The 27,905-nt window shown below is 37.2% G+C and overlaps 1 protein-coding gene across 1 annotated transcript; it reads left to right on the top strand.

Annotated features, from left to right (window-relative positions):
* The first annotated feature begins 129 nt into the window (after window positions 1-129).
* LOC141599990 (putative sulfate transporter 4.2) lies at window positions 130-26,985 on the top strand. The gene is made up of 17 exons (XM_074420139.1): window positions 130-595; window positions 16,960-17,008; window positions 17,384-17,585; window positions 18,094-18,262; window positions 18,880-18,945; window positions 19,032-19,139; window positions 19,718-19,825; window positions 19,921-19,986; window positions 20,415-20,475; window positions 20,646-20,773; window positions 21,391-21,432; window positions 22,831-22,947; window positions 24,452-24,503; window positions 24,908-25,046; window positions 25,319-25,407; window positions 26,171-26,247; window positions 26,344-26,985. Exons 1-17 carry the CDS (start codon window positions 278-280, stop codon window positions 26,659-26,661), a joined length of 2,109 nt encoding a protein of 702 aa, XP_074276240.1. The 5' UTR covers window positions 130-277; the 3' UTR covers window positions 26,662-26,985.
* Window positions 26,986-27,905: the final 920 nt, after the last annotated feature.

The raw sequence follows: 27,905 nt of genomic DNA, 5'->3' as shown, positions 1-27,905 counted from the left end.
ACATAATTAAATAGTTCAAAATAACTAAAATCGACACGACGTTTGTCTAAAAAAAAAAATAAAAAAAAAAAAAGACTAAAATCGACACCATTCCACATTTGACTCATTACCTATATATACATATCCGGTATCCCACCCTTTTCCCACAAACTCCTGATTCATTCATTCATTTTCTCTCTCTCTCTCTAGAGTCTAGACCCCCTCCCCCCCACACCAAAGCCAAGAAGTCCAAGTCCAAGCTTTGCGATTGTGGGAGGAGGCATCATATCCAAAAATAATGCCAACAACGGCGCCGTTTTATGGTTCGCCGAGCTCCGGCGATCTGGCTGGACTTTCGAGGACATACAGCAATCGTCCGGTGAAGGTGATACAATTGCAACATCCTGATGAAACGACGTCGCCGTCTTTCTCTATTACCACGTCGTCTACCTCTGCTTTCTCGAAATGGAAGTCCAAAATGAAAGGAATGAGTAGCACGGAATGGATCTCCACCTTCTTGCCTTGTTATCGTTGGATTCGTTCCTACAATCATCGAGATTATCTTCAAAACGATCTTATGGCCGGGATTACTGTTGGTGTCATGCTCGTCCCTCAGGTAACTTTTTATTTATTTATTTATTATATATACAAACATAAAATTAGAATTAGAAGATGTTTAAATTGATTTTAAGGTAGATTGATGAATAAAAAAAACATGAATTGAGTAGATGACAGTTTAAATGATGCATTGTATTTCACTTATATTCATGACGATTGTAATCATCAATCAATTGTATTTGTTTCGTTGAATGTTAAAAGCGTGAGCAGATAGTTAATGTTAACTCGGTAAATGGCCTACAAAAATCATACATTCTTCATACAACCCAAAAATAAAACACACACTACATTAACAAATCCTGTTTTTTTGTTGCTAGGATTACCAGTTAAATCTCTATCCAATCATAAAAAAATATCACTCTTTTATTTATTTATCATTACCACAGAAAATAGAAATAAATACTCTGTAGATGAGAGTAATTTGGATAACAAATATAGTACGGAGTACTACGTACGTATTGTTTAAATAAATTATACGGAGTACTTCTCTTTTGGAGTTGCATTTGCTTTTGACTAATTTTTTTTGGAAAGCTTTAATTAGGTGGGCCTGTAGGGGTCATATTGTAAATCTACACAATATAAAAGCAAAGGCTCTTAAAAGACTTTTTGTTGTGTCTAATTTTTTAGGGTTTAATTTTTTTTTAGAATCCCCGCTTTCTTTGATTGATTTAATTTCTCTACCTGATTAAATAGTTTATCTATTTTTCATTAAGCAAATATTTATAACTAGGTTTGGTGCCCGGCTTCGCCCGGGCTATCTCTATTTACCGTTATTATTTTCAATGAAATAAACTATGTTGGAGTTGTCTAACTCACACGTTTACTATTTGTAATATATTTTTGTATTTACATATATTTTATAATTATGATGTAATGTAAAATTTATTTTCAATTTATGAGACACGTTTACTACCCCGCTATTAATATTATTACTTTCACGACATTCTTTCTTAATATCATTACGTTCACTACTCCCGTGGTTACTATTGTTTCTTCTACTAATTCCTCTATTTTTTTCTGTTAAATTCATTATTTCTGTTAATTTTATCCGACCTATATTTAAATAAATAAAATATTTTCTTGAGGTCGATTGGTTATTTAATTGTTCATACTTTTTCTCATTGTTACCATCATTATTTTTCACTACATTCGTAGTTACTTTCACTACTCCCACTATCATTATTATAATTGTCACTAATTCCACATTAATACCGTTATTTTATTAATCTCGTTGCTGCTATTATTACTTTTACTACATTTAATTTAATGTATAATTCTATGATGATACTAATTAATTCCATAAGTGGGGCATGTTAATTTTAAGGAAAATCACTATATTCTTGTGTTTTCTAAATTTAGTTATTTTAATTTAATGTAATTTCCATAAATATTCTTCATCAAGGCATCTTTATATTATACTTTTAACCAAAACTATATAATATTTACATTGAGGCCCCTTTATCGCGCCCATCACACGGTCTTATCGATTTAAAACTATATAGTATAACTAATTTGTATATATTTCTTTAATTACATTGAAGTCCCTTGGTTTCTGGAATTAATATATAGTATTGATATATTTTAGAACTTTATTAGCTATATACACCTAATGTTATTTATAAATAATTAGTTTAGCTCCCGTGCAATATACGCACGGTATATATAGAGTTTTACTTTTTTTAAGTATATTATACTTATGAAATATAAATTAGCTAATTTTTTTTTTTTTTTTTTTTTTTTTTTTTTTACGTTTCTTATCGTTATATTTTGATTTGAAAAATCAAAGTCTAAATCGTATTAATCATGAAATGAGTATTTCAATGAAAGTTTTTCCTATTATCGAAAGATTAATGGTGTTGTTTTATAAAATTTTATTGATAATATATTTTTAGCCGCAACTTTCATCATAATCAATGAATTTTTTCGTATGATTCTTTAAAAAAAAAAAAGAATTCCTTTTTAAATTATAAAAAGTTTGGAGATAATTTTGTATAGAATGTAAAATACTAAATGACATAAATATATAAATCTGAAAGATTATGTGTATTATAGTGCACCATAGTTATAGAATATGCTAAAAATAACTAAACTTTATTGTAGGAAAATTTGTTTAGGCGGGAAAATTTGGAGTTTCGCCTATTCATTTAGTAAATAAGGGATTTTTTCTATATTTGTAATTTTATTAGATGATTTGTACTTTTAGTCAAATTATTGATATTCAATCCGTGCAATTTTTGGAAAGGTTTAAAACTAGTTATCCCTAATTAATTATACAACGTCAAAATGGTGAGCTTAAATTAATTAAAAATATGTACTCCCTCTGTTCTGTTCAATTGTTGACTTGTTGTCCTTTGATTTTGGCACAAAGACCAAGGGAAGAGGAGATGGCCAATAACTAAATGACATGTGTACCAAATTGAGTGTGAATAACCAAATTGTTCATTAAATACATTCTTAAAATAGAAAGAACAACAATTGATTGAGACACCCAACAATAAAAAAAGACAACAAATAATAAATTAGAACAACCCAAAATGAAGTAGTAAAAACTCAAGGGAACTGAGGAAATAGGGAATGATGGGTCTGGAGTTTTTTTTGGTTTGTTTGTTACGATTATTTATTTATATTTAATTGATTGTTTTGGCTTTATTGATATTAATAATTGATATTGGGGTCATTTGCTTTGATTCGTTCTCACGTTGGGGAATAAATTATTTAGTGGCGGTGGTGTGTGAAATTGAAATTGTTCGACAAGGGATGGGTCCCAGTCCCATCAACATTTCTGAGGAATTTCTCTTAAATTATGAATTTGGCCCTAGAATTCGGCAATGTTCTTGGCTGCTTCTGTATTGGGTCTCCCTTCACTTTGTTATTATTATTAGGCATATTAGTTTAATGATGTCAAATGATAATAATAGGGTATTTTGACTTTTCAACTTCGGTATTGTGTTTGTGTATATACTATACTCAAGACACCCGTATATACTAGGAAAAAAAGGAACATGCTTAAGTTACATTTTAATTTTTTAAGGTCAAAACTCAAATTAACAGAATTTATATGTATAGTTTTTGAGTTATATTGTAATTTTTTTAGGTTAATGATTAAGTGAACGAACTCAAAAACTTTATAAAGCTAATAATTTTATAAGAGATCGTCTCATGAGAGACCGTCTCTCACTAATTTAGTGGGAGATATACAACAACAACAACATTACCCCAGTGCCAAAATGGCTCCCGCAAATTGCGGGGTAAGGGGGGGTCGGATGTACGCAGCCTTACCCTTGTGTTAGCAACACAAAGAGGCTGTTTCCGAGTGATCCAAGATGAAAAAATAACGCTATTAAGAGACCGTCTCTCAGGAGTTTTTGTGAATAATCTTTAAAACAAAATTCAAAAACCTTATTATAAAACGTTGAAACTACACAACTACCAGTTGTACTACACGTGGTTGTATAATCTATAGAAAATTCACGAACTACTCTATTTAAGGGAAGATTACTCTTTTGGCTAATTCTTCAAGTAGATAAACTCAAGTTTTCTCGATATTCCGGAAATCAAACCTTTGTATCAAATAGGGGGTGTGCACGGGATCGGACCGGACCGGACCGAAAACCGAAATAAATAAATTATACGGACCGACGATCGTACCTAAAACTTTCGGTCCCGGACCAAACCAAACCCGACTTTTTCGGTCCGAGCAGTCTTAGACCGAAATGGACCTAGAATTAAGATTTTTCACTATCCGGTATACATCATTACATTTTAATTTCATTAAATCAAATAAACTAGTTGTTTGAAATAAAGATTTCACTTAATTAATCTCTATTGTTAAGTTTATAATCAGTTAATGCCGTAAAGCATTATATTCTCTTACAAAATTTCAAAGCTTGATTATAAAAACGAGAAGTACGAGTCCATTCGCTACGGACCTAAATTTACTGGTCTTGGACTGGACTGGATCGAAGACCGAAATTCCAAAATAATGACGGAGGACCGGACCTAAAAGAATTTGGTTTGGTTGAGACCAAATGATCCGATTCGGTCCATTTTTCCGGTATGGACCCGAACTTTAATGAAATGATGCACCGCAAGCTTGGTGAGCTTTTTTTACTTTATTCCATTATAATTGGGAATCAAAGAATACAAAATCCTTGTTCTATTGTGAATGGAAAACGTGAAGCACTATTTTCAATCACGGTGATAATAAGAGTTAGCTCAAAGGGTAAGAGCTCTCTTTCATTAACCATGAAGTTGAGGGTTCGATTCTCGTCCGGACATAAGTGCGCTCATTTGAACCAAAAAAAAGTTTTCAATCACGGAACGATTTTGTTTATATCAAGGGGAGGGTATCACATCCCACCATTTCCTTTTCGGGCCTTGTCATTAACCATGTTAGCTATGTTCTCCGCTTAATTTATGGAATTGTTTCCTATGGAACTATAGCAAATCCCTTGTCATGCAATTTCCCTTCCGTAGATGAAAGTTTCAAGTTCCATATACAACAACAACAACATCAGAGCCTTAATCCCAAAATGATTTGGGGTCGGCTGACATGAATCATCCTTTCGAACCGTCCATGGGTGAACGCACGCCTCAAAATGCGAATACAAAAAGGGGAAATGAAAAACAAAATGGAGGGACGAAAATGTACTGGAAAGGAAAGTCAAGGTAAACTTAGGGGTTTTAAAATCGAATTTCGGATTTCTTTTATAAAAACTTAAAATTGAAATTGAGAGAAAAGATTAAAACGATTTTTTAAAAACCGAACTAGAATTAAGGATCCGGAACGAACCAAGTAAAATCTATAAGAAAGTGGTTGGTAAAAAAGTGTAATAAAGGGGAGAAGAATAAATAATTTAATTTCTTTAAATGAAATAAAAAACACTAAATATGTCAAAAAAATATCAAATACTAAAAATCCACATGTATCCTTTCCCTCCATTGTGCCCTCTCCGTCACCATACTCTCCTCAAGCCCCAGAACTCTCATATCGTGCTCTATCACTCTCAACCATGTCTGTCTCGGTCTTCCTCTACCTCTAGGGACATTTTCTGTTCTCCAAGTCTCCACCTCCTAATCCGGGTGCGTCCATAGACTCTTCTCACATGGCCAAACCATCTTAGTCGGTTTTCCATCATCTTGTCCTCTATTGGCGCCACTTTTACCTTTTCCCTAATCACCTCATTCCTTAACTTATCTTTCCTTGTATGTCCGCACATCCACCTCAACATGCGCATCTCCGCCACACTCATCTTTTGAATGTGACAATGTTTCACGGCCCAACACTCGGAACCGTAAAGTAAGGCAGGCCTAATTGCCGTGCGATAAAATTTTCCCTTTAATCTTTGGGGCATATCTTTAGGATTGCCATTAATTCACGGCATCTATGTGCTAAGACACGGGAATTGTCAACATATACCCCTATGGATTTTCTTGTGGGCCCCACAAAAGGTATTTTGCAGTGAACAAAAAATTTGGTGTTTTGGGTATGTTACCCATATTTTCCGTGGATTGGTTCATACCTCCCGTGAAAATATGGGTACCCTATCTTTATCGCATAGAAACCCTGAAGCACTCTTCCATTTCAACCATCCCGCTTTAATTCTGTGAGCCACATCTCCGTCTAACTCCCCATCTTTTTGAATAATAGATCCTAGATATTTGAAGAAATCCGAACCCTCAACAACGTTCCCATCGAAAATAATACTCCCCGCCTGTGTCGATCTCAACCCCGCCACCTTAGTGAACTGACACCTCAAATACTCGCCTTACTCCCCGCTCGGCCTAAACCCACGAGTCTCTAAAGTCCGCCTTCACAATTACAACTTTCTCTCCACCCCTCTTTTGTCTCATCAATCAGCACAATATCATCAAAAACATCATACACCAAGGGATGTCGTCCGAATATCCTCACAACTCATCCATAACTATAGCAAAGAGAAACGGACTAAGTGCGGAACCTTGATGCACCCCGATGGTAATAGGAAATTCATCCGTTCTCCCAACATTAGTGCGAACTGTAACACCCCCTCATACCAAGGTACCTTACCAAGGACTACCCTAGCATGAAAGGCTGTTACCATCTCGGTTTCCCGAGGTTAGTATATCAAAGTTACAAATTCCAAACCACATTTATTAAAGTATAAAAGTTAAAGATTACATTATCTCAAACCAACTCAAAATAAACGTACAAGGTCTCAATACGATGAAATCCAAGACATCTAAACTCATAACAACTAAGCTAGACTTGACGTGATGACTCCCCATGACTGTCCCATAGCTAAACATCTACATTACCTCGTCACAATCGCTCACCATCCCCGAATGGATCACCGCAGGTTTTACAAAACAACAACACGGGGTCGATTACTCAATCAATATAAGACAACAACAATACAACCACCGATCATCGATCTCACACAAGAATCCGACTACACACCGAAGTGTGTAGCCCTGCCAGATTACCCATCGCAATATGTAATCCTCGCCGCCAGTGGGTGACCGCAGCCCATCCCCACCTAGTCCAGCCCATCAACGAGCGACTAACAATCCCTGTCCCTTAATGTGCACATCCCCTCCGTGACGGGTTCCACGGAGGGCGAACTAGGGTGTGAAGCCACTCCCGCAAGTGACTCCACCACAATCACACACACAGATCACAAACACCACAACACCACAATCGTCACAAAGACAACCACACCAATACCGTCACCACAACACCCAACCTCCGATGATCAGCAGATAACAACAATTATAAAACATATGCAATCTCAATCAATTAACGATCGAGTAGAGAAACCCTACCTTTTCGCAATCCGCTACGCTGCAATCAATCATACAAATGCACAACTAGTAACACATCATCACCTACAACAATGATAATCAACAATCAACGACATATGATGACCAAAACCCTAAATCCCCAAATTAACCAAATTAGGGTTTGCTAACTTATAAGAATGACAAGAGATGAACAAGTATAAGACACTTACTACGGCGATTGACACGGAATGAGATGCTAGAACCCACAATCGACAACCTTTGACTTGGAATTGATGAAGATGATTAGAGGATAATGAACGTAGTTTATGTTTTTGGGGAGAAATGATTTTAGAAACTGACGAACGATAATATATAACCTCTAATCATTATAACCAAAATCGCGGAAATAATACCCGTCAAATGGATACTCGGTCGAGTAAGGTGTATACTCGGCCGAGTATCCTCTACTCGGTCGAGTATTCACCATACTCGCCGAGTATTCCTCAAATAGAACTCAAACAAACTACACTCCTGACACTACTCGGCCGAGTAGGCTCTACTCGATCGAGTACTTAGCTTATAAAAATCCGTAGTATTACAGTCTTCCCCCCTAAAAAGAACTTCGTCCCCGAAGTTCCAACCCAACCTATAAAACATGGACACCTAACACCAGCTCCACTAACCACGCTTACTAGATAACATATCCTCTCGATAATGACTTCATAACATTATCGAATAACCACAAAATAATGTTTCCAATCTTGTCTCACTTCGATAACACTCAATAGCACTCAATACCAAAACAATCCACAAAAGGAGATCAACCATCAAAACGGAATGTTACATTCTACCACTCTTAAAAGGAACTTCGTCCTCGAAGTTTACTCACACTCATCAACATCATCATCCAAACGCCAAAACTCTCGAACTCATAAATATCATCATCCACTTTTATCAACACTATCGAAAAAAATTCTCACACTCATCGAACTACTACAAGCACAACCATGGCCTTTTAACACTATCAACCACTATATGTACCCATCCATTCCTTATGCTACACCAACACTCTACGTCCAATAATATTACGATACGCACCACCCTCAAACGCTCTTTGCCGCATCCTACTCCTCTTAAGACACATGTTACGTCCTCGTAACTCACTAATACTAGATCCTTAGCTATACCTCTCATTATCTGCATCACCACCACATGTGAAAGATACTCGCCTATAATCTAAACACTTACTATATCCAAGGCTCTCTTACTTAAACAGTTCTCATACCTCAACTCATTCTGCACTCCATCTAACCAATACCACACAATCCTGATCATAACAAACACTCTAACTATTCCACATTACCGCAACACGACATACCTCTCTATATAACTATATAAAACTCTTATCGCCAAAAGCATAATTCACGATCCACACTTGTTACGTACACTCACACTAGATCCTCAAGTTCCTTTCTTTCATTACCGCAAGACTCATACATAACTTAACACGACACTAAATACCCAACACCCTACACTCACTGTCTCAACAAAGGATTATGAACCATCTCGTATATATCGATCATTACTAAACATTTCTACGAATCACTTGCATATATCGAGATCATTACATTACCATGCCTACCAAAGCCTCATCTAACAAGATCAAAATTACAAGAAAAACCTATCACAATCCGTGTCCCATCAATGTAATATCACTATACCATGATAACAACGAAAACATATACAACTCTCTTTCATATCATCCTCTACCCTCATTCCCAAACCGAAATCGGTAATAAACATCAACAAACAAAAACAACAGTCTTTATGTTCAACCAAAACTCACAAGGAACAAAGAAAAAACAAAATAACAATCTATGTTTAATCGGTATGCACTTTCAAAAACTCGTATCATAGTCATCTCACCTACTCCACACAACCGGTGACGCACGCAACACCGCCACCAACAAATACGACTCAGATGCGAAAATACCCGCATCACAGGGTAAGTACCGTGCCCGGATCACCACCCGAGGCACAACAACCACATCGATAAACATCACGCCCACATATAATTCCCACAAACACCGACTCAAGATAACTCTCCTGACAAGAGACCTTACTCAAAATCGCTTTACTCGACCATAACACAACTTTTTATACGGAATAAACATACAAGAATCTCATGCATATCATCCATACCTTTTCACTAATATACATGTATCATCAATACACCTACGATTTTAACTATCCATGCCAGATCAATCAAATTATTACCTTTTGGACCTCATTCCATTAGTATACCGTACCCAACATAAATTACAAAACATTCATATAACAACTTTATAATTATCACACCATACCACTTCTTGTGAGGTCCGAACCTCACACAAACATTTACACATATCATAGACCCGTAATCACATCCAACTAGTCAATCCTGATCACGTAAGTTACCACCTGTTAAAAGTTACCTCTCACCCGAGCTTATCTCGTACACCCCTCATAACATATTCTCCCATCCGCCATAACCATCACCCCCGCCAAATGTAACCATACCATTAATACTCAACTACTAACAACCGCCTCATATAACCACATCTTATACTCTCTCACAACCATACATATCTATCTGGTCTCTACAAAATCAACCTCATTAAATCAACTAGCTTCCTAAAGTAACATCATCCTCAACCACTAGTGACAATACTATGGCACCAACATCCTTCATATGACTACTCTCTTACTATCACTTCTTAATATCACAATCCGTTTTCTCTCTTTGGTTATCATCCCAAATAACGAACATCCAATCCATCAACAAGATTTACCTCAACACTATTCCCAATTCTATCCTTTATCATATCGTTACCTAACTCTCCACCAAAATCTCAGATCGTGTAACCACTCTACAAGCTCCTTATTCCCTTAATACCTCGAAACTCACGGCTAACACGTCGTCCCGCTCTCCTATATAACCATTAACTCACACCCTCTAGTGGGGATATCGTACATTTCCATAATTTCTTACCTTCATGCTCCTTAACTCCTTAACATTCTCCCAACTTACTTCCATCCTTATTTCCCCCTTTTTACTCAATAATACTAATTAATAATTCATCGCCTTCCTCTCTCTACCTAACTCTTTAGTAATTTGTTTATTTCTCCATAGCTCCACAACTCTAATTCCATTAATTCATATAAATATCTTATCATTCTTCTTATCATTTATCATCTCTAATCTTACTTCACACTCACCCTTGTCACCATCAAGTCCACGCACTAACAGTTACTCTTCAATTAGTCGTATCTCCCTTTCGCATCTCTAAAAACCAAAATTCACTTCATACCGTTTGTTTGTCAAAGAATTACACACTAGGCTCACCCTCGATATTCCAACTTCCCCAAACTTAGCCACTATCTACAAATCCACATCGCGACATAACTTCCTTTAAGTTCACTATATACCTCTCTTTCCTATCTTCTTACAACAACCTTCCATTACATATATCCTTAAGCAACTCTATCATAGTCATTTGTCTTCCTCAATAAATCCTTACACATCCAAATATGCCACTATTCGTATCCCTTATCTCAATCTTTCATTCTCATACTTCTTTACACTTACATCACCCTTGCCCATATAGACTTACTTTTATACTACCCAACACACAACTATATCACTCATCATATCTCACAAAACATGCTCTTTACCTCGATTAGCTCATCATTCTTCCCTTTTCTTTTTCCACTATCCTTCACAACCACATTAACACACGTCTTCCTTACCCAACACATGTCCCTCATAAGCCATCATTCTCCATGTCATAACTTCCGGTAAATTACGTATCAAGACCGTCTCACATATAAAAGAATGCGTTAAGACTCAAAACATACATGTGTGTATACCCTACGACTCAAAACAATGTAAAAACATATCCACCTACTAAAACAAAATTAAGAACATAGCCACCGACTCAAAACAAAAGTAAGAACATAGCCACCGACTCAAAGTGGCCGCCCAACGAGGTACTCGGGTCGAGTACATAACATACTAGGTCGAGTACAAGGTACTCGGTCGAGTAACTATATTACTCGGTTGAGTTTTCGACTCGAAAAACTCAATTGTCGCGAGAGGATTACTCGGTCGAGTATCGGGAATACTCGGCCGAGTAGACCTTACTCGGTCGAGTATGAGACTACTCGGCCGAGTTCACGACTCCGCACGCTAAACAAGATTATCACCGAGAGATTACTCGGCCGAATATGGAATACTCGGTCGAGTATAAAAGATACTCGGCCGAGTAGGGACTACTCGGTCCGAGTATCTACAAGAGCTTCTCAAAGATCGTCCGTTTTCGTAAATGTCATATCTCACTCGTTACTTGGTCATTTCGGGCGTGTGACCTATCGTTAGAATCGTAAGAGGACAAGCTATCACCTCAACTTGGAATCACAAAGAATATCATTTCTAAACTCGACTTATGACAGTTTTAAGACAACCCTTCCAAAAATCGGTTTGTATACAAATCAAAATTCCTTAACAAAACAACTTAAACATGCATAAAACAAATAATAACGACCCAATACTTCTAAAAACCAGTACATAGTTGAACATTTATCATACCCACACGAAAATTAAACACGACATTCATATGCGCAGCGCGACCTTAATCACATGCTACTACCAACAACCAAACATTAACATTATCATGATTATGTACCCATGTACCACTACTCTTTTGAAAGCCACATAATAAACACTTAACATGCCAACATATTTCATACCAAATCCATTTCAACAAGTTTCACCATGTCTTACACATGTTCCCACACATCTCACTTCCTTTCACATGCTTCAACCATTCAAGTTCCACATACCACACACACGCATCGAAAAGACTCACAACAAATTCCCCCTGGTGACCGGCTTGAGATTGTGAGGGCCATAGTGCGACTTCGGGACGTCTCCCAAGTCTTTGCGGTAGCTCCAAACAACTCTCCCCGGGTTCATTTTATTTAGACTCCCTAAGTTCATTGGGTTCATTAGTTTTAGGTGCCAGAATCTTCGGCTCTGATACCACTTTGTAACACCCCCTCATACCAAGGTACCTTACCAAGGACTACCCTAGCATGAAAGGCTGTTACCATCTCGGTTTCCCGATGTTAGTATATCAAAGTTACAAATTCCAAACCACATTTATTAAAGTATAAAAGTTAAAGATTACATTATCTCAAACCAACTCAAAATAAACGTACAAGGTCTCAATACAGATGAAATCCAAGACATCTAAACTCATAACAACTAAGCTAGACTTGACGTGATGACTCCCACGATCGTCCCATAGCTACACATCCGCATTACTCGTCACAATCCGCTCACCATCCCCGAATGGATCACCGCAGTTTTACAAAACAACAACACGGGTCGAAGATTACTCAATCAATATAAGACAACAACAATACAACCAAATGATCATCGATCTCACACAAGAATCGACTACACACCGGTGTGTAGCCCGCCAGATTACCCATCGCAACAAAAATCCTCGCGCCAGCTGGTGACCGCACCATCCCCACCTAGTCCACTCATCAACGAGCGACTAACAATCCCGTCCCTTAATGTGCACATTCCCTCCCGTGACGGGTTCCACGGAGGGCGAACTAAGGTGTGAAGCCACTCCCGTAAGTGACTCCACCACAATCACACACACAAAGATCACAAATGCCACAACACCACAATCGCACAAAGACAACCACACCAATACCGTCACCACAACACCCAACCTCCGATGATCAGCAGATAACAACAATTATAAAACATATGCAATCTCAATCAATTAATGAGTAGGAGAAACCCTACCTTTTCGCAATCCGCTACGCTGCAATCAATCATACAAATGCACAACTAGTAACACATCATCACCTACAACAGCGATAATCAACAATCAACGACATATGATGACCAAAACCCTAAATCCCCAAACTAACCAAATTAGGTTTTGCTAACTTATAAGAATGACAGTAGATGAACAAGTATAAGACACTTACTACGGCGATTGACACGGAATGAGATGCTAGAACCCACAATCGACAACCTTTGACTTGGAATTGATGAAGATGATTAGAGAATAATGAACGTAGTTTATGTTTTTGGGGAGAAATGATTTTAGAAACTGACGAACGATAATATATAACCTCTAATCATTATAACCAAAATCGCGGAAATAATACCCGTCAGGCCGGATACTCGGTCGAGTAAGGTGTATACTCGGCCGAGTATCCTCTACTCGATCGAGTATTCACCATACTCGGCCGAGTATTCCTCAGCAGAACTCAAACAAACTACACTCCTGACACTACTCGGCCGAGTAGGCTCTACTCGGTCGAGTACTTAGCTTATAAAAATCCGTAGTGTTACACGAACACTTGCACTAGTCCCCTCATACATGTCTTTTACGAGGTCAATATATTTTCGCGACACACCCTTTCTCGCCAAAGCCCACCAAAGTACTTCTCTTGGTACCCTATCGTATGCCTTCTCCAAGTCAATAAAAACCATATGTAAGTCCTTCTTCTTGTCCCGATGGTATTCCATCAACTGTCTCATGATAAAAATCGCATCCATAGTCGATCTCCCGGTCATAAATCCAAATTGGTTATCCGAGATGTCTACACATCTCCTAAGCCTTTGCTCGATTACCTGCTCCCATAACTTCATCGTATGACTCATAAGTTTAATTCCCCGATAATTGGAACACTCTTGAACATCACCTTTGTTCTTGTACAAAGGGACAAGAGTGCTTCTCCTCCAAGCCGATGACATCTTGTTGCTCCTCCAAATCTTGTTGAAGAGCATGGTTACCCATTCGATCCCTTTCTCCCCGAAGCACCTCAAAACTTCTATGGGTATACCATCCGGTCCCTCTGCTTTCTTTGATCCCATCTTCCTTAACGCCTTTCTAACTTCACTCTTTTGTATTCTACGCACAAATTCCCGATTAACCATGCTTGGTGTTACCTCTACATCCCCAAAACCTTGTTCCTGATGTCCATTGAATAAAGTATCAAAGTAAGAACTCCATCCAGCCTTTATTTCGTTATCCTGAACCAGAACTTTGTCGTCCATATCTTTCACACACCTAACTCTCCCAATATCTCTCGTCTTTCGGTCTCTTATGCGAGCCAGTTTATAGATATCCTTCTCTCCTTCTCTCGTGTCCAACTTGGCATACACTTCTTGGTTAACTTTTGCCCTCGCATCCCGTATGGCCTTTTTAGCGGCTCGTCTAGCCTCCTTGTACTTTTCAAAGTTCTCATCACTCATGCATTTCCCCAAAACCTTATAGCATTCACGTTTAGTCTTTATCGCTTGTCTCACCACATCGTTCCATCAAGATGTGTCCTTACTTGATGGTCTATTCCCTTTAGATTCCCCTAACACCTCCCTCGCCAAATCCTTTACAACATGCTCCAATTTATCCCACGTTGCATCAATATCTTTCTCCTCGCAATCCGACCAAATATCGCTACTTCCAACCTTATCCAAAAACGCTTGTTGGTTTCCCCCTTGTAGCTTCCACCACTTGATCCGTGCCTCACCGATTATCTTTCTCTTCCTCAAGTCTCTCTTACCCCGAAAATCAAGAACCACTAGTCTATGTTGTGTTGCGGCACTTTCCCCGGGTATAACCTTGCAATCGGTGTACTCTTTCCTCCACACATTCCTTACCAAAAGGAAGTCAATTTGACTAGCATTTCCTCCACTTCTATAAGTCACCAAATGAGAATGTCTTTTCTCGAACCAAGTGTTCATTACACCCAAGTCATATGCCAAAGCAAAATCTAATATGTCACTTCCTTTCATTTCTCTCCCGAACCCAAAACCCCCATGAATGTTCTCGAAGCCAACTCGACTAGTACCCACATGCCCATTGAGGTCACCACCAATGATCAATTTCTCTCCAATAGGGACTCGTTCTACAACCTCTTCCAAATCTTCCCAGAAGGCTCGTCGAAAAGAAGCATCCAAACCTACTTGAGGTGCGTAAGCACTTATAAGAGTCACCACCTCATCCCCGACTACAAGCTTAATGCTCATAATCCTATCACTCTTTCTCTATACTTCTATCACATCATCGATGTAATCTTTATCAATGACAATACCCACTCCATTACGACTTTTGTCTTTACCCGTGTACCAAAGCTTATAACCCCAAGGCGCTATCACCCTTGCTTTATCTCCGACCCACTTTGTCTCTTCTAGACACATTATATGCACTCTCCTTCTTTTCATAACCTCCCTACCTCGGCTAATCTCCCCAAAAGAGCCAACATTCCAAGTACCAAAACGTAACCTACTACCCTTCCTAAAGTCATGTCCTGATTTCTTTACCTGCTCTTGACCATGCTTCCTAGATCCAAACCTATTTGACACCACACCCGTACTTCGAGGTGGCGCGCCGCTTTTGGGCGACGACCTAACAACCCTTGCAAATTTTTCACTACACCCGGGTCTAGAAGATGTAGCGCACCCTTGCGTATTTGACACCACCCCCAGATGTAAAGATGGCACGTCGCTTCCGGGCGACGACCTAGCAACCCTCACATACTTTTCACTACACCCGGGTCTAAGAAGTGCAGCGCGTCGCTTCTGAGGAGACGCCCCAACGATGTTCAAATTCCGATTCATGTCCATAAAATGTGACTTAAGTTTTTATGCTGGCTGCCACAGACCTACCGCAACCCTCCTCCTTTATCCGGGCTTGGGACCGGCAGTGAATGCTCGAAAACACTCAGAGGCGGAGTTGTTCAAGTTCCATATGTAAGGAAAAAAATGGACTACTGATTTTACCATATTGTGTCAATAGTTTCATGTATTGCATGAGCGATGAGCTTGACCTTTTGGGTAGAAACAAGTTTTAATATATCCAAAGCAGCCAAATTTGAAAGGTCCAATTTTGAATTTGACGCAGTTTTGGTCTTCATTTTGGGTAGCATAGGTAAAGAAAGAACTTGTATGATTATATGAGTGGAACAGAAAGTCTTTTGGCTATGTTCGGTCCGCAGCAGTCATAGATATGGGCTTCCATTTGATAACAGTGTAGTATAATCGAGACTGCTATATATTATGTTGATGTAGTGGTAACTGTTCCAGTTCAACCTATGTAAACACCATTATATGATTAGAGGTATTCAATCATCCTACATGCCTCTCTTAAACAAAGTCCCATTGAATTGCACCTGTGAATTGTGATTACTCTTCATCCTAGGTCCTTTCCTATTCAAAACAAATTTACTACCATTCTCAATGCAAATTGGTGTATGCAATGTACTGTAACATTTGTTAAATAAATATGTGTTTTCTTATTTAGTACCGTTCCTCCTATGTTCTATTTATAGAAGTACTGGTAGTTTATGAATTCTTGTGTGACGCTTTAACTGTATTTCGTGTGTTCCTTGGCACATGCTGAAGTGACATTACAAGTTCTCTATGGAGTATCTCTGTCACTGTTCACCTATCTGTTTGTTTTGAATAATTTGATTGCTCAAAATCTTACTTTTCTGGATCTTAAGCTGACTGATATTTTTATTGATCAGGCAATGTCCTATGCAAGGTTAGCTGGGCTAGCGCCAATTTATGGGCTCTGTAAGTGTTCGTAGTTAGTGTGGTATTCGTTCTATCTGCATGCATCCATACTGGAATACTTTGTATTATTTTATTAGTCAGGAAATGATATCGCGTCTCTTCAAACCTTACATTTTTGAATTGAGGAATAGGACGATTTGGTCCATCTGTTACATCTATGTCTACCATTATAATTTATAACTATGATTCTTCTAGATGCAAGCAGAAAAAAGTTCGGTTAGGAGACATCCTTTTACTGGCCTTTGTATATTTATTGTGGTCCTATTTTTTGTAAGAGCTGATATTACATTATTCTTCTTTTATTTGATTCAAGATGCTTCAGAGTAGCTGGTTTTTTTTTGTCATTTTAACAGCAGTTGTATATTGTGTGAACAGATTCAGGCTGTCTACCTATATTTGTATATGCCATTTTTGGTTCCTCTCGGCAGCTTGCAGTTGGTCCTGTAGCTTTGACCTCTCTGTTGGTTGCAAATGTGCTGAGTAAGATTGCAAATCCTTCTGATGAGCGTTACACAGAACTTGCAATAACCTTGGCGCTTATGGTTGGTGTGTTGGAGTGCACAATGGGCCTGTTAAGGTATTTCTGCTCTCCTTGAAGGTCTTTGATTGTTCTGAACTTCTGAATGAGTATTCCTGCCTGTTGCCGGCTTTTGTATTCTCTTTCCCCACGCTTTTAAGTTATACATTGCCAAGGTGAGGTCAATATATTTTACTTGTGCTTTATCTCTTTAATAGTCCTGCCATATACTATGTTACTTAGACTCGGTTAGAAATAGCCGACACAGGTACATGTCAAAGTATCAAACTTAGCTATTTTATGGTGAAGTATCTAGGTGTCATATAAGAGGTAGTATGAAGAGTTGAAGTAACATAGGTTATATATGTAAATGTTTAGTTATTATGTCCAAACTTCCAATATTTTTGTTAGGATACTGTTTTGTCATCAGAATCAGTTCACACATCATCCACTAATCTGCATGCCTAATGAAACTGTCTTAGTACAGTTCACAGCAAACAAGTTTGTGCCTAGTTTTGCAATGAAATTTCACATTGTTTGAACTCACAATTTCCACTATATCTACCAGGCTCGGATGGATTATTCGGTTCATTAGTCATGCTGTGATTTCTGGCTTCACCACTGCATCAGCTATAGTGATTGCATTATCTCAAGCCAAATATTTTTTGGGCTATGACATAGTTGGAAGCAGCGAAATTATTCCTCTTGTTGAAAGTGTAATATCTGGGATAAGTAAGGTAACTCTTGAAAGTTCAATTGTGGTTTGCGAGTGATTTTGATTTATTACGATTAACACCTGAAAGGCTGCCCTGCAAGTTGGATTTTGTACTATTAAGACCTAACTCTAAAAGGCTGCCTTGCAATTTGGATTTTATTTTATGTTAATCCCCTTGGTCAATAATCTGAATTTCTGCTAAGTTTCTGTTTTCTTTCTATTATATTTACAAAATTGCAAAATACTATTCAGCCCCTATAATATTCGAATTTCTTCAAACAACTACCTAATATAATGATTAGCAATTATAAGGCTAACATTGAAATTATAATGAAAAGTCAAATTGAAGATACTTGAATGAAGTTATGCTCAGTTGTTAGCCTTAGGGTGCATACTACGTGTCGTGTTTGTGAACGTTGACAACTACAAGCCTGAAATAATGAAATATGATACATGGTGAAATATCTCAAATCTTCTGAATTTCACAAGTGAAGAATGTTTTCCTGAATATCTTACTGTAACTAAACCACTGGTCATCCAAGTTTTCTTTTCTTCCTGTAATTGGAAATTTCTTTTAACTAGGTACTGCATAACTGATTATTCTGCATTCACTGCTTATTGCTATGTTTACTCCTGTAGTTTTCATGGCCACCGTTTTTGATGGGATCTATGATTCTTGCTATCATGTTGACCATGAAGCACCTGGTAAGAGAATGTCAGAATTTATTATTGCTTCAATTTTCAGTCATCTTAGCAGTTGAGGATTAACGTGATATTATCATTATATTCAGGGAAAGGTGAATAAATATCTGAGGTTTGTTAGAGCAGCAGGGCCTTTAACAGGAGTTGTTCTGGGTACTGCAATCGTTAAAATATTTCATCCATCTGCAATCACTGTGGTGAGATATCAAGAACTTATTGGTTCTAACTTTACTAGTTGCACAAATCTATAGTGGCTGTTTATTTTTGAATAATTTATGCCATCAAAGTATCAAATATAGGAATGTGGTGAATTTATTTATCTCCTCGTGTTACTCCATTTGCAAATAAAGAATGTCTTTAGAGATTACAATTGATCGGAAGTTCCACTCAATGTACGTTCATGCATATGGTGCCAAGTGCCACCTCAATGTTTCAAAACATGAGTAACCTATTTATCATTTTATTGAGGAGGTAGATAGAAGTTTTGGTGTAGTAGGCCTTGCAATTTATTTCTTGAACTGCTATTCTTGAGCCACCTCAGCAGTTAGAAAAGTTATCATGATGAACTAGCATAGACAAAATTTGATCTTTTTAATGCATTTTCTGTCTATATTCATATGGCTGTATATGATGGAATATAGCAAAATGGCTCACTAAAGTGGTTGCGCTTCTTTCTCTTGTGATGAAGTTCCACTTGTTGTTTGTTCGTCGTCATATCGCTGCTTATATCAGTGCGTCTAATCTCCTGATGATTTTTACTATTACTTATTGATAGGTTGGCGAAATACCTCAGGGTTTCCCAAAGTTTTCTGTTCCCAAAGCCTTCGATCAATTTACCTCATTGATTCCAACCGCATTTCTTATAACTGGTGTGGCCATTCTGGTAAAGTTTGCAAGGAACTCTCCTTAATTTGTCCCTGGTACATTTCAAGAAAGCTTTTAATTTCATGCCAACTTAATTCATCTTTCAAATGTTAGGAATCTGTGGGAATTGCCAAAGCATTGGCAGCGAAGAATGGCTATGATTTAGATTCAAACCAAGAGGTACGTATTCATAGGACCAGATGGGTGTTGTGCAAATTGATCATGGAGATATTTAATACAGGAACAAAAAAATTACCATAGTACCTCGAGGGCTCCTGCAAATGGCGGAATAGGGGTGGAATTGGATGTTCCCACCATAACAATAGGTTAACAACAAACATGGAGAGACTGTTCCTGATAATGACAATTGCGTTGAGAATTATATCGAATGACTGATACATCATATAAAAAGAAGCGCAACCATGTTAATGAGCGATTTCGCTTTAGTCCATCGTAATCCAGAAGCAAAGAATTATGGAATTGGTTCCATAGGAAATCAAAACCCGAAAGAAACGTTTTAATATTTACGTTAATTTTTTCCCTAGCGGTTTAGCGTAATTTTCATCTTAAAGTAATGTTCTCACTAATTCATTGCTTTCTCTCGACAGCTTTTTGGTCTTGGGGTAGCGAACATTGCTGGCTCGTTCTTTTCTGCGTACCCCACTACAGGTAATATATCCCAATTCTTGGTAGGTCCCTAGGATTGGCTTAATGCTCAGAGACCTTGCTGCTAGCACATCACAAATACAACAAAACTTTGAAGTTTTTGCATCCCTCATTCTCTCAACGTGTATATGAGCAGAGCGCCTTCATTTTCTTATATTTTAATTTTTATGCAGGCTCATTTTCTAGATCTGCTGTAAATCATGAAAGTGGAGCCAAAACTGGTTTTGCTGGGATTATCACTGGAATTATAATAGGTTGTGCTCTTCTGTTTTTGACTCCACTTTTTGAAGAAATACCTCAGGTATGGTGCTATTTGTGGTACTGGCAGTATGGAATAGAATCAATAGGTGTGTGTTGGATTAGATAATAAGTAGATTTAAGCATATTCTCTCAGTTTTTGGTTGAGAAGCATGAAGTAAGAGCTGATGTAGGAGACAGAAATGCAAACCTTCCCCCTTATTTTCGTCACAAAATCTCATAACTTAACATTTTGACTTCTGGTCAAATGCTTCCCATTTCTAAACTGAAACGGTCACTTGTCAACAAACAGCCTACATATACAAAGTGGTGCCTTTGTCTCATAAAAATGACTCTTTTACCATTTCAGCCTATAGCTTTCTCGTATAAATCTTTTTCCGTCACAATTTACTTAGGCAGTGTTAGAACGTTTTAGGATGTATCTCTTCAGTAAGAGACAAATGACGAGTGACATTTGCCAATTTTACTTGAGAAGTGGACAAATGGACATTTGTAAGGGGAAGGGGTGGTTGTGAAAATTTACTAACTGTTCGGTAGTTGTTGACAAGTTTTTATATGTATTCGTTTTGGATCAAACAATCAAATGTACATGGTTCCTTTTGTTTTGAGTGGTCGGTCATTTTATTTATTTATTTACTGTACTTTCCGTTTATTTTACAGTGTGCTCTGGCTGCTATAGTGATCTCTGCTGTGATGGGCTTGGTGAGTTTGGCTGAATGTATTAAGTTGCAGTAGCTCACGATCTTCTTAAGCTATTGTGGGAAAGATATATCTTATCATGCTATATTATCTCATTAGTTATGTCTTTAGATTGCTAAGCCTACTGGGCCACTGGGGTATACTACTTGCATGAACTGGTGTCACGTGATTGGCGTTTTTAAGGGGGGTTCAGGGGTTGGATCTGAACCCCCCTTTCATTCTAAAATATGTATAATAAAGAGTCATGATGGATCACTTTGCTGATAGTGTCCTAGTGGTTGTGCACTTAGTATCACGGCTGGTGGTCTGGAGTTTGAATCATATACAGTGCCTTTTTAGTCTTTTTTCACCCTCTTATAGTTGCTGTATAGTTGTTGCGCGCCTGAAATGAAGGACCACTATTTAATCTATCTTGTCATGTTACTTATGCTGCCACGTCTAGTATGGTTACCTTCTAATATCTTTCTCATGGTTACCAAATTGGCTCAATGCCCTACGAATTGCAAATTGTTATAAGCGAATTCTATCATGTTGCTTACTGAAAAAACATATAACACACATTCTATAAGAGCAAATCGCGACTTGGTAAGGACGTATTCATAGCGAATTCGGTAACCATGATCTTTCTGATGGTATCTAGATCGTAATTTACAAGGTGTTGTTGTTGTTGTTGTTGTTATTGTTGTTGTCGTCGTCAGGATATTATTGTACGTAGTACTATTTTTTATGCGCGGTTGAGTTAAGACTTCAAGTATGGGCACAATTTTTTTTGAGGGGTCGTATTTATTACTCCGAATTAATTATATAAAGTTTCTTGGGATGGCAAAAATGATCTTAACAATATTTTGTGTCTGGGGGTGTCTACCGCTACCGCTTATTACTAATTACCGCACTCCTGCTATACAGATCCTGCCACTGAGTCACATTCAGCCCCCTCATTAGCTTGCTTCATCATTGCTCACATGTATTTTCCTGCATGATCTGTTTGAAAACATCTTACTACAAGTCCCTGTTCAGTTTGTTTTCTAAAAGATCGATACTGTATTGTATTTTGCGATATGCTCACAAAGGTTTTTCAGCTGCATATACCACATAAGAAAGTTCCTGTCTAATTTGCTTTTTTACTTTATGTTTATGTTAATTTGTTATGCAAAACATAGGTTTCCGAAATACTTCCTTTGACATTTCTATATGATTTCATTCGATCTACCATAAGATATGGCTCTTACTTTTCAAGAGTGAACTTAAAAGTCAGCCATAAGCTGTAAATGAATCTCTATCTTGACATAACATTACTATTACATGTACCAGAATTCATTTTAATTGATCAAGTCCAAAGCCGTTCCTGTTTTGTTGCTTCCATTTTTAAAATGTTTATACCTTTGAAATTTGTAATTACAGGTGGATTATGAAGAGGCTATCATGCTGTGGCGTGTGGACAAAAAGGATTTTACCCTTTGGATTATTACATTTGCGTCAACATTGTTTCTTGGGATTGAGATTGGTGTCCTTGTTGGGGTGAGTTTACTGCGCTTTCTAATCTACTCCTGTAGTCTTTGGCTCTTTATTGGTGTTTTGAGTGAATATTTGAGCACTCTTTGCGTCAACTTTTGGCATTGGCTCACCATGTAAGACTTCGGAAAATTTTGAAGTGTAATTCATAGTCTGTTATATCATTCATATAAATTATTTGCATATTACCTTTCATATATCTACTGTTTTTAACTTCATGGACGAGCATTTGCAGTGACTGGAAAACGGTTCCCCAAAAAATGCGTCTCTCCTAATACGCTCGAGCCTCATTAGTGGGGGCAGTTTCCGATATAATGGATTAATGGGGATGCCCATAAAATAGGGTACCTTCCCAACAACCATTCATTCTCAGTGAATGGAATTTTGCACTCTTATGGTTATCATTTGGCAATACAGAATTATACAGGATCATGAAAAAAGTAAGGCGAATTATTTTTGGGGAACCCTATTAATGAAGGAAGTAATTATGAAATGGGGAGGGTAGATAAAATAGTTAGTGGAAAAGAGAGAGGAGATTTGGGGCACCGCGTGCGTGCAACTGTCTGCCTTTTAATTTACATAAAAATAAGAGTAAATTATAAATAACTCCCTTATATAATCGACTATTTTGAAATAACTCCCTTTTATAATTTTTTGTTCAAATAACTCCCTTTTAAAACATGTTTTTATACAAATCAGTGCCTCCTCACCGGAATGAGACTTATTTTTGAATTTTCCGGCTAAAAATTCGTTTTATCTTTCATTTTTCACTTATATGAGATGCTAAATAACAATTGTGCTCGTTTACTCACTATTTTGTTCATTAAAATAAGACAAAACGGCGAATTTATACTTGATTCTTATTCGTTCGGAGTGCATGATTTGAGTGTTATTATATTTCAGAGAGATTTGGAATTGTTCATAGGTTATGAAAACGTAATAGTGATGTAGGGATTATGTTATAAGAAGGTTAAATCAATCAAATTATAAAAAATAGATTTAGTTCCGGTGAGGAGGCATTGATTTGTTGAAAAACAAGTTTTATAAGGGAGTTATTTGGATAAAAAATTATAAAAGAGAGTTATTTCAAAAAACATGATTATATAAGGGAGTTATTTATAATTTACTCTATAACGCTGAAATTTATCAGCTGCTTCAAACCCATGGAACGTTTTCAAATCTGTATAGGAGTTTGAGTGCCGGGCTTATTGTAACTATCTGAACAAAACTTTTCTGATTCTCTTCCTTACCGTCATGAATTAATCATAAAAATTGGCGGACTGGAGTTTTGCACTGTGTTTCTCTGTTGATGTAAAGGTGATAGATATATGCTTTGCACATGTTTATTACCTAATGAAAGGGCCTGATCTCTCAATTCTCTCTGGTTATACTTGAGAAGGATTCATTACTGAAACGAAAATTGTTGACAAGATTTGTTAGTGATTTGTATTGATACTGATTTCATGATCAATACATATTTTTCTCAGAATTTTTTTATTTTGTCTCTTAGGTAGGGGTTTCACTCGCTTTTGTCATCCATGAATCTGCAAATCCACGCATTGGTGAGTCAACAACCACTCTTTTAACCCGTGTTTTCTGTTTCTGAGTGTTTTTCTGATTTAACGGTTATAGAAATGTGATTAATTTTCACATGAGGAGGTCTTACATGTGAGAAGATTTACATGTGAGAAGATTTATTCAATGATATGATTGACTGAGAAGACACAAGTATTTGGGTTGTGATACTCTCATACAAGACAAAACCTTCCCCCTCTCATATTAATTTCAACTGTCCAAATTTTTTTTTGAATATCCCATAAAAGTGCCAGAACTTCTTGACCCTAAAACCGAAATTGTGTTTTTGAGTATTCAGGCCGTCCTTTACCTTGTATAATTCCTTAACCTTGAATGCAATTCACAGCTGCAACTCTTTTAAATCGTTCATTTTTTTTTTTAAATTCTGCAGCTGTATTGGGACGTCTCCCGGGCACAACAATATACAGAAACACGCAACAGTATCCTGAAGCATATACTTACAACGGGATAGTAGTTGTTCGTGTTGATGCGCCAATATATTTTGCGAATACTAGTTACATCAAAGACAGGTAAGATTGGTTTGGGCGAAATGCTTTAGGTACATTAGGTCCTTTTTTTATGTTAATTAAGTTTTGCTTCCTTATATGTGAGAAATTATAGCCTCAATTTTACAATCTAATTTTCTCATTGGCTACACTGCATGTACCTATGAAAATTTCAATTATGTCAGTGTCATAGTACTTTGCCTTTTCAGGTTACTGAAATGAAGTATAGAACATTAGCACTGCAAGGTGTAGGCATTTGGAGTGACAATGCTGAATACTTTACTGAATTGTTGTAGGTTGCGGGAATTTGAGTCCAATCTTGATGGTACTATGAGACGAGGACCAGAAGTTGAACAAGTACATTTTGTGATCATTGAGATGTCACGTGAGTGTTAATAATCTTATGTACGATAATTATGTTTTCTTGATTAAATGTTGTATTTGGTCTGACCAGGCTTTAGAAAAGGGCTTAGAAGTTAGAATTGATTTAATGATCTGTAAAGTTTAGCAGGTTCGATCAGAATCACTTGAATAAAGAACTCAGCCACGACAGCCTTTATTCGAAAATACTTTGGCGTCAGGTGACACGAATCATCATTTGAAACCCTCAAATGACCTGTTACAGATGACATAAATATATGTCTCATACTGACTGATTACAGAGTTAAAAGACTTTTAAGAATACAAAAACTAGGATGAAATCAAGTCTTTTGTTTTCTGCTGTGGCTATAATACATTTGCAGGCAAGTTAACAGCTTTCTCTACATGAATCTAATCTTTTGTTCTCAATGATAAATCCCTTGCCCTTCTAGTAAAAGATGACTTGAGGCTTTATCTATATTTCTTGAAAAGAATGCATTTGCGCTAAAAATTTAAGCAAAATAATATGAAAATTAATTAAGAATGTTAGGCCAGTTATCCAGTGCTGTAACTCTGTAAGAAGCTTTGATAGTAATGGTTAATTGGTTATCCTTGTATCAAATGATTGAAATTGTTTTTTATTCTCACATTAATCCGTTATTAAAAGTAATTAGGAAAATTTCATCTTAATTATGTCGAATTAAATTGATCATGATTCCAAACCTTCACTAATTCAGCAAACTTTTTACTTCTGATCTTCTGACATTGAATTTTCGTTCTCTTCTCAGCTGTAACATATATCGATTCAAGTGCCGTGCAAGCTCTTAAAGACCTATATCATGAATACAAATCTCGAGGAATCCAGGTCTGAGTTCTTTCCTTGCATAGCACTAGTTAGAACTCTGTATTGATCTAAGTCTGCTGAATTTACAGTTTCAGTCCATTGTCGTCTCTCTCACAGATTGTGATTGCAAACCCAAACCGCGATGTTCTCTTGACACTAACAAAGGCTGGCTTGGTTGATCTTATCGGGAAAGAGTGGTATTTCGTCAGAGTGCACGATGCTGTACAAGTCTGTCTTCAGCAGGTACAAGGACAGACCGAAAAGCTCAAGTCACCGGACTCATTTCTCGATGGAAAGCGAAGTTTCTTCCAGAGATTGAGTCGAAGGAAGGAAGATTTGCCAACAATAGACTTGGAAATCGGTGTACCAAGTACATTGATTTCAAGCAGTTCGGACCACCACTTAAAGGAGCCGCTGTTGCCTGGAAGGACTTAGCACATGCACTGCTTCCTAACACCGATACTAGAAATTCCATTCTTTCAAGAGAGAGAGAGAGAGAGAGAGAGAGAGAGAGAGAGTTTCTTTGTATATACCCCCATTTCTTTGCAGATGGTAACACATACTGTCTTGTAATTTATCCTTGTAATTAGCTTTGGTAATTTTGTGGCTTGTAACTTGTCAGGCATAAGTTTGCGTGTATTTTACTGTTATGTATAGTACCCTACTATTCCCCTTTTTCAGGGAGGGATCAGGGATGTTGGAGCATAGAACTGCTCTTTGTGATTTTGAATAAGGATTCTGGAGTGTGTTGCGTGATTATATCCTGATCATTGTTTGTATTATAATTTCCAAGCATCAACACGGTTCAATAGACCGAACCACTGGAATTAACTGGTCAATTGGTTTGCCAAAATGGTGAACCGTTACAACTGTTTTGTTTTCGGGGGTCCATGAACCAGTTTAACCGGTCCGGTCAATTGTAACCGTCAATATCTTAATCATGAAAATTTTTGGCGCAAAATTTACTCCCTCCATTCAACTCCACAAGGCCATTATGCTTTATCACGTTTGCCAACGCGGTTTTTACTCGGCAAATATCTTTAGTTACGTATTTGTAAAAATTATAAAAATTAGATATTTTTAATGTGCTCTTAAAGACGAATCAAATAAGATCTCACATGAATATATTTTCACTTATGTATCGAGAGAAAATTGAAGTTGAATGTCCGCTTGTGAATAGTGTGCAAAAGAGATAATGGCCTTATGGAGTTGAATGGAGGGAGTATTTCTTAACTCCCATCACTTTTGTGTGTGCATTAATTTCTCTCTCTCAAGTGTAGTAACTAAGAGCAAGTGTAATGGGAAGTTTTTGTCTTGAGTTTGTCAATAAGAATTTTTAGAATAAAGTTCTTCCCATTGTAAGAGTCATTGGGTTTGTTAAAATAAGAACTTGGTTCTTATTTTAGAACCAAAGTTTTTGTTAGTTTCCAAAATATTAAATAGGTTGACGGAGTAAGATAACTAATAGTGGGTCATAATTAAGAATTAAGAAAAAGTTCTTCCATGGTAGTGTAAAGTTCTTAAATTTAATAATTAGTAAAAAATGACTTGGGAATAGGAAGAACTTTATGTGAAGTTCTTCCATTGCAATTGCTCTAAGGCTACTGCCTCTAATTTGCATTTTGATTTGATATTTGTGCAATGTTTTTCTTTAGTTCAAATGAGCACACTATGTTGCG

The sequence above is a fragment of the Silene latifolia genome, chromosome 9, assembly GCF_048544455.1.
Source record: "Silene latifolia isolate original U9 population chromosome 9, ASM4854445v1, whole genome shotgun sequence".
NCBI classification, from domain to species: Eukaryota; Viridiplantae; Streptophyta; class Magnoliopsida; order Caryophyllales; family Caryophyllaceae; genus Silene; species Silene latifolia.
This window is presented reverse-complemented; position numbering and strand designations above follow the sequence as displayed.

What these genes read in the sequence shown, in the direction of transcription:
- LOC141599990 (XM_074420139.1), top strand. Translation starts at nt 278, where the DNA reads ATGCCAACAACGGCGCCGTTTTATGGTTCGCCGAGCTCCGGCGATCTG. An exon ending in ATCCATCTGCAATCACTGTG is followed by an intron (nt 19,140 to 19,717) that starts GTGAGATATCAA and finishes ACTTATTGATAG; the next exon opens with GTTGGCGAAATACCTCAGGG. An exon ending in TTTTTGAAGAAATACCTCAG is followed by an intron (nt 20,774 to 21,390) that starts GTATGGTGCTAT and finishes TTTATTTTACAG; the next exon opens with TGTGCTCTGGCTGCTATAGT.